Raw genomic sequence first — 8,431 nt, 5'->3', positions numbered from 1 at the left:
TGGCACTTATGTACTTGTCTTCAGTGTGGGTCATTTATTACGTATATACTCGACATATCTGAACTAAACAAACTTTCAAAAGGTAACGTAACTTGGAGTCAGTACAGGTGAATCTAAAATAAGTAAATATGAACATGCACATCTCCTCCCTCATAACCATGAATAAACACTAGAGATCTTAGACAATAGCCACAATATCTAATTACTAAAAGTGGCAGTTTTACAGCAACTGGTTGTTGAGTACCAAAGACAACACGGTTTTGTGAATCAAGTAAAGTGTTAGAGATAAGAGCATTGCCTTACAAATAATTTACCAATTTGCTTTTCCTGGTCAGTTCTATGCTTAATGGTTTTGGTCTTTCTGGTGAAGCAAAGACATCGAAATAAATTTACTCTGGGAATCAAATAAAATCTCTTTTGCCATTAAACTAAATGCTTGTTTGTTTCAGAGTACAAGAATATAGGTTTTAGTTAAATCTTTTGCAATGAAATGAGATGTTACTTCATGATATAAATTCAACGCGCTTCACTTCAAAAGCATTAACAGAAAATGTTTCAACCTCATTTTTTCCTCCTTAGCTATTTTTAAGATGTAATGTGATGGATTAAGCATGAGCTGGCATGTCATTTCACATACACAATTTTCAGGAAGAAAAAAACCTAAATATATTTTGCCTGGGAAAATAACAATCCCTTTATTTAGGACCTTTGGATTCAGTTCCAAAATATATGTGCTGTCTTGGACAACTTATGCAATGCCTTCATCCCTCGGGCCTCTTAAAAATAAGGCTCTTGTCTATTTACCCTGCAAACTGTTTGGAGCATAAACTTAAAAGCTAAAACTATTCCAGTAACTACAGACTATCTAGTACAACAAGGTTCTCACTTCCACTGGGGTTTTTATATAGCGGAGTCAGTATTCATAACAACTCTGTACTAATCAAATGATAAACTCCTAAAATTGAAGGGACAGGTGAGAGAAAAATGCCCCAAAAAAACAGCTTCAGAATAAACGTATGAATATAACAATTTCCCACAGGCAGTTCGGACAAATATCATTCAAAAACCTTAAAACTAGCCACATATATTCAATTATTTAAAGAAGAACTGTCTAAGGATCCAGTAGTTTTTTCCAACATGCTCTATGGTGGGTTTGGTTCTATACCACAACAAGTCTGTATTCAGACATAGGGCAGACTGGGAGCTGCAGAGAGACATCTCACGGGTCCACAAGCGCTCAGCTTAGTACAAATTAAGCCTGCAGAAAAAACCTTTGACATTCGAACCCTACCTATAGTTTCTGCTAAACTTTATGCTGTGGGAAATCAAATGCTGCAGACTTCCACAACACACCACATGCATTCTGCTTCAGGTTTGCCCCACATACAACCTGTTCTTATATCAGCAGTTTCCAAGAGCAGGAACATCTGTGTTTGTTTCCTGAAAGCAAGGAAGCTTCTGCAGGGAAATTCACCATCAGACTTCTCCACTGAACTGCAGCATTCTGCGTCATACTGTGATGACCAATTTACTGTACCAGTGCCCTTTGGATATGCAAAGGATATAATTGTGCAGACACAGAAAAAATGAAGTACAAAAAACTTTTTTGGTTTTGTTTTTACCTCTTCTGAAGTGAACAGGACTAGTCTTGGCAAACCTGAAAGTCCTTTTTCCTTTATCTCAGGACAAAATTTGTATCTCGCCAAGTTCATAGCATACATATTAGAAACAGAGCCACCTGCAGAAAGAGACATGCAAATATTGTATTAGCCACAGTCCGAGCACCTGTCCTGTGTCTGAGTGCTTGACCTATCAGGGAAAAAAAAACAAGCCATAGAGTTAGCCTATAGATACATCCATCACAGCTTATTTCCTCCTCAAAAGCCTACAGACATAAAATGAACTTTGGGCTCTGCAGTATGAATGGAAATGGAGGGTGTTTGAAGGCTCTTTGGGGATATTTCCTGAAAAATAAGAACTGTCCCCAAACAGTCCTAACAGACAATAAATACCCTGCAACAGCTCCTTCCCCTTTACGCTGAAGCAGTGCCAGCTCAGCTGCCCACAGCGAGCTTGGCTGGGGCTGAACCGTACAGAGCCTAGGAGATCTCAGAGCATTATCTGGAGAAAAAAGCCCCTACAAAAACCAAAAAAACCCCCCCAAAACAAACAAACAAACAAAAAAACAACCCCACAGTGAGTGGGAACTGGAAGATCTTCAAGGAGAGATCTGGACAGGTTTTATTCACTTAAAAGAATAAAATCAAAATAATAAGAAAAACCCTTACATAAAACTAGCACAAAAAAGTATAATTCATTTATCTTTTGACAGTCTTTCAGTAAGTTTTAATTAAGCAAATCTGCCATAAAAGCAAGGATTCTACTGAAAATACACTACACAGAAAAACTGATGTGAAAAGAATGCATATCATTGCCACTTTTTTTTTTTAACTTTTTTAGGGAATTATTTTTCTATTACTCACATGTAGGCTAGAATTACTGACTTTGTGTTGGTTTTTGAGTGGGGGTTTAAATCCATTTACTCATGTAATTTCTCTTTTCACCCCCAAATTATATAGAACAGCTTCACAGCTAGCCTCATAATTTGTTATCTGGATAATCTGTGGAATAATGTCATTATACTTCATTATTGCAACACAGTGGGCTGCAACGCTGCCTTACAGATCATTTGAAAACTGTGGATTATCAAGAAGCTTAAGAAATATATGTTTGGTTGGCCTTATCATAACATTTAAAAAACTATCAAAATTCAAAGGAGTTTAGCTCGTGATGCTCCCACTAAGACAAACTCTGACACCCACAGCTGATAGGCAGGATACAAAGATCAGTGCCCTCGACACCACTCCCTGTCAACCAATTTGACTCAGTTCAATGAGGTTGTTGGTATTGTTGTTAATACGGTCAGAAAGGGCATCAGTTACAAACAATTTCCACACAATTATATTTAATGTAGAACTGTTTTCATTCATTCACTGATCAGATTCACAGAATTATTACTAGAAAGACATAAAATAAGCATGGATTAAATAGTTGTGTGTGTGCATCACTGCACTTTTGCACACATTTTCAAATTTTCTACACAAATCCATTGCTCATGGAATTACTGGTATTAGTTGGTTTACAATGACTCAACTTGAAATCTGAACTGTTCCTACCTGGATTAAATATACCATCACCTTCTTCCCAGCCTATGAACTCAATCATTTTCTTGATGACTGCTTCTTCCACCAACAAAAACACAGGTGATACTTCATATGTATATCTGAAAAAAATAAAAGCATCATCATAGATACTAAGACTATAGAACTCATGCCACAGAATATTGCTAAAACTAGATAAAGGTATCTTGGACCTGTCTCTAATCTATCAGAAGCTGACCACCATCAGCAACAGAACTCTAAACTAAAAAAAACTATGGATCTGACCCAGTAGAGCAATTGCTTAGTCCCTGACAGCATCACATTGACACTTCCACTCTCTAACTAATACATTAGAGTTTGCTTTTAAAGTTAGTCACACACTTATATTTCAGCTATAATGAACTATTACAAGCAACAATTACTTTTTGTTTAGCCTTTACATTTCCAAGTAAATATCAGACAGGTAACCATTTGCATTCAGTTCTGTGCAGAATGCTTCAAAGGAAATGAGCAACTGAAGTCTGATTAATTCATTTTTATGCACTAAGATAAAAGTCTAGGTTTAAAAGCATTGAAAAACAAAGATCTCTCCTCTTAAACCCCACCTCACAAACTAGAAAAAAAGGCCTCATCAGGTTAGCCAGCCATCTGGTGAGCTATTCAGCCAATCCAGACTGCTTTCTCTCCCAAATTCCTGCACAATGCCTACCTTATTTGTAACACTGAAAACATAAATCAGAAGGGAGATGAAGCAAAAAAAGTTGTTATTCCAAAAAGCATGCCAATTCATCATCAAGAGGACAAAGAACTACACTTACACACTCGGGTTCAGTGCTTCTGTAAGGAAACGAGCCACTAACGAGTAATAATCTAGTCCAGCATACAGCTGATTGAAAAATCTCGGATGACCTGAAAATACAGATGAAAAGTAAGCAGTGACAGGATATACATGAGAAGATAATATATCACAGACCCTTTCAGTTAAATGCTGATCACTGCAAACCACAATTCACTCCATCATTCTCAGTATTTTCTAGACTTACTTTTTCTTAGGTTAGACAATCTTTTGAAAGTAAATTCAATAAGCACTTTCAGGTCCCAGAACAAGGTTTGAGACATGCAATTAGAGCACAGAATGAACACGGGTTGTTCACAAGTTTTACAAGTCAAAAAAAAAAAAAAAAAAAAGACAATTGACTATACACAGTGGCTTTTAACAGTGGTCTTGAGAGGCCCTGATCAATGATGCTCAGCCAAATTTTGATAAGCAGTAGAATACAGGAAACTGTTGATCCCAGGCAGCTGTGCCTGTGCTCCCACCAAAGTCTTGGCATTGAGAGAGAGGCAGTGTAACAGCTTGGAAAAACTTGCTGCAGACTTAAAATGACAAGTGAAGAGAATTTGTTTACCTGCCTTGAAACACTGAGATGTAATTAAATATGAGAAAATTCTGTACTATTGCTGACTACAAAAACAAGTCAGTTCAGCAGTGGGATCACCATCTAAATTTTAATCCACAGTATAGTACTTTTACATGCAAAACGAAGTTATCTGTATGGCTCCATTTATACTACATCTGGAGCTTCAATAAAGGTTTATACTTAAAGACTACTTGCACAGCATATTTTTATATACTTTACATCCTTTCTAAGGCGACATAGTGTAACAAATGAATATCTGAAGGCAATTTGCAAAAGTGATATGAACAGAACACCTTCCAGTAACTCAGTAATTATATCTGTGTACTATTAGTGCACTTCCCCTGTACATCAATATTGCTACTTTTCTATGGTTTTCAAAGACATGTGCACACTCTCAAAATTATTTTACGGTTTTACTTAGTAGCAACAGTTACCGTAGCAGGCAACATGCCCTGAAAATGCACAACTGACTATATCAAATGTCCTTCTCGCCTTCCAATACAGCCTAAGCTATGCCACATCTGAAATCCTGAGCAGATGTGGTTCACCCCCCCTTTTCACTAACACTGAATTATACTACATATGCTGCAGAAAGGTTAGCTGTACAGAACTAATCCTGCAGAGATGTGGTGTGCTGTCTCTGAAACACTGCAGGCTCTTTTCTCACAGTGTCTGGAACAGGAATCACTGCCTATCAGCAAATTAACACCCTGTAAGACTACTGCTCAAAAAGAACAACCGTAAATACAGGGTAATCATCACTAAGAACAAATGAGGGCAATGATGCTGACTCCACTCCTCGCCACTCTGACAGCAGGACATCATACCCAAAGGTCCTTCTCCTGCCTGTTTTGCTAGACTGCTATATCATACCTGTCTAGGTGACTTTCACAAGACTTCAAAATGACAGAATCTACCATTAATGTCAATGGCATTACAGGAATTAATTTTCGATTAGTTTGCCATGATTACACATTTTAGTCAAACCTATGGTGACCAGCCTTCAGTCAAACAATGCTAACACAGCCAAATGTTTGCATACTTGTATAGGCAGGCAGAAAACAAGCATTCACATCCCCAGTTTCCTGGAAGGTGACAGAAATTTGTGAACATTATCTTGTCTTCCTAAGTTAGCATACAAGACTTCACTAGAAATCGCATTCCTACTGGTTTTGACGCTGTATTGTATAACATCCCGGCAGAGTTGCAAGAGTTTCTGATGAGATTCTCCGGTGTCCCTCATTTCCAGGTCAAGAATCTGCTTCAGTGTTTCGGGGGCTCGCCATTCACAAACCTAGTGATGGGGAGGGAGGGGAGACACCAGCAGTGAACAGGTTAGCCAAGAGGAAGAGGTTGTAAACGTTCAAGGTAATCACCACATTCAGCACTGGTTTAACAAAACTGCCCATTGCAGAGCAGCATGCCACCAGAAAATATCTCTGGTAAACTGGTCTCATAGGATCTTGGTTTTATTGTGTCTCGGGCACTGCTTGCCCATAAAAATTAGTGTGGAGGGTACTGGAAGGTAGAAAACCAAGAGGACTGCAGGTCAAATTCTGTCCTCAGCCAAGGATTTGTAATCACAGCATTTTCAGATGCTGTTCTGCCAAGGGGTGGGAGCAAACAGTGCATTCCCAAAGGCAAGCATGGTTCATTTGCAGCTCCTCTTCCCATACAGCCTCTTAAGCAGGGTTCTGTGAACCATGAAACCCATAGAAATCTCTTAATATTGCCCTTTCACAGTGGTACCACACCCACTGCTCCTCCTCCAATACCAGTGCTACTGGGGAGCAAACAAATAACTGCCCCCACCCCAAACAAGAAAAACACTACACCATTTGTCATCTCAAAGAAAGGGACCATTGTACTCCAAGACGAAAAAAATCATTATTTTCTGGCAAATGCATATGCTGATTATGTTATTAAAAGGTTTTATAACACGATCTTTCTTAATTTGCAAGGCTTTTTGTTTTAGAGCCAGGCACAGACTAGAAGCAATTTTGAGTGCAATAAAATACAGCTTAGAAAAAAAAATATTTAGTGTTCATTATCTCTGCTACAAATTCTCAACAACACACTTTGGCCTTACCTTCCCTGTTACATCATCAGCTTTCTGTATTACTTCTTCCATTATAATCTTACAGGCCTCTTCCACAAACTTCTCTCCTGCTTTTGAGTCTGTTATTGGACCATTTAGGATAACCCCATCCACCAAAACAGCATTCTTCTTCTTCTGGAGCATCTCCTGTTTGCAGATACCAACTGTAAGACAAATAAGTCACCATTAGAGCAAGGTCTGGATGACTAAATCATTAACTGAAAAGATACTGTTTCATTGTTGAAGATTTGGTTAACTTAAGGAAAAAATTCACATGGAATTTTCACACGTACAAAAGTCTTAGATTTTGGTGGAAGGATCTTTACGGACAAAAAACCTCAACATGTTACTTCAAATGTAGTTTGTTACTTTGTTGGTAATAATAGCCTACTGTATGGTATTTACTGCTTTCTGTAGCGTACAAAAGCTTGCAAGGCACCTTCCAAACACAGAGAGAAAAACAGTTCTGGCCTAGAACATGATACAGCTGGATAAACAGAAATAAAGTGCAGCAGGCATTTTTCTTAGCTTGAAAATGTTTCCCTCTACATGTCATTCCTCCTGTTCCTCTTTTTTCACTAAATAATTTTCAGCTTAATTTCCCATATGTTTATGCTGCTCCTTCGCACCAGCCCGTCCTACTGCACCGAGTCTTGTCCGTCCTTTGCAAAGTGTTGCACTGACCCACACTCCATTACAATAAAACCTTTTCAGATTGCTGTCAATATCACTTACCTGTACTTCTTTCTGCCCTTATCCTATTAAGTGCCTTGAGTTATTAATTACAGCAATTTGCTGTGCAGATTACCTTGTTTATTCACTTCTCCAATGACAACCTCTTTCTTCTCCCCCACCTTTATCCAGAGATGTATTCCCTGATGTGTTCCATAAACACATTGCTACTTCCTCCTTTACATTACTTCTGAAAGCACATCCAAGGTACTTATAAGACACCGGCCAATAGCAGCAACCATGTTATCTATTATCATGTATTGATGTCATACAGCAAGATCAGGGCTCTAGTTTTAATCAATGTGAAGATAAAGACGAAAGTGAGACATTTGGAGATACCAAAGGAACAGACATTTGAAACAGTATAGCACTGAAACAAGCAGCAGTAACTACCGTATCCAAATCATCTGGTTCAGAGACAGCACCTGTCCACTGATCTCGCCTTAGAATAGCTAGGACCTATGAAGCCAGACAGCATTGCCTTGAAGGGTGTTCTTCATCTACAGTGAGGATGGTGGAAGGGTAAAGACATATGAAGGAGAAAGCTCTATGCCCAAACCAACTTTATCTTCTGCTTTTCTTTTTGCTCTAGTATACCAAGTACAGAAGAAAAGTAGCTTTTTCAGAGGTCTAAACAATTTAATTTCTAGAAGACTGCCAGACACTGCAGTGTGACACACTCATCATACTTATCATAATTACAGTTCCTCATGCGCGGGAAGATACAGAAGAACAATAAAGCTGCCTAGAAAGGTGCATGACTTCAAGGTCCATTGATTGAATGAAACCCTGTCAATCCCATGAGCTTTTACTCACTGATGACTCAGAGAAGCTATTCAGTTCACTTTCACATCTCCAGAGAGATATCACAAACTCGATAAAATTCTAACATGAGATGGAACCCCAGGTTTCCATAATGCTGATGACAAAAATGAAACCCTCACCTTCTGCATTTCTGAAATTACTTCTATTTTTAATACAGAGGGGCAATATGCTAAATTTTGCTGAACAGAGTAGCC

General features: G+C 38.4%; 1 protein-coding gene across 1 annotated transcript; it reads right to left on the bottom strand.

The window, feature by feature from the left end:
* Positions 1 to 1,622: 1,622 nt before the first annotated feature.
* Positions 1,623 to 6,824, bottom strand: LOC104463597 (acidic amino acid decarboxylase GADL1-like; the record flags this gene model as incomplete). Its single annotated transcript, XM_010075985.1, has 5 exons — positions 6,672 to 6,824; positions 5,750 to 5,876; positions 3,980 to 4,070; positions 3,177 to 3,283; positions 1,623 to 1,738 (listed from the first exon to the last, which is right to left on the bottom strand). Coding segments are annotated over exons 1-5 (594 nt in total), but the record flags the coding sequence as incomplete, so codon positions are not given.
* Between the last annotated feature and the right edge of the window lie 1,607 nt (positions 6,825 to 8,431).

Source organism: Pterocles gutturalis, unplaced genomic scaffold (assembly GCF_000699245.1).
Source record: "Pterocles gutturalis isolate BGI_N339 unplaced genomic scaffold, ASM69924v1 scaffold7598, whole genome shotgun sequence".
NCBI classification, from domain to species: domain Eukaryota; kingdom Metazoa; phylum Chordata; class Aves; order Pterocliformes; family Pteroclidae; genus Pterocles; species Pterocles gutturalis.
Note: the sequence above shows the minus strand (reverse complement) of the source record. Positions and strands in the feature narration are given on the sequence as shown.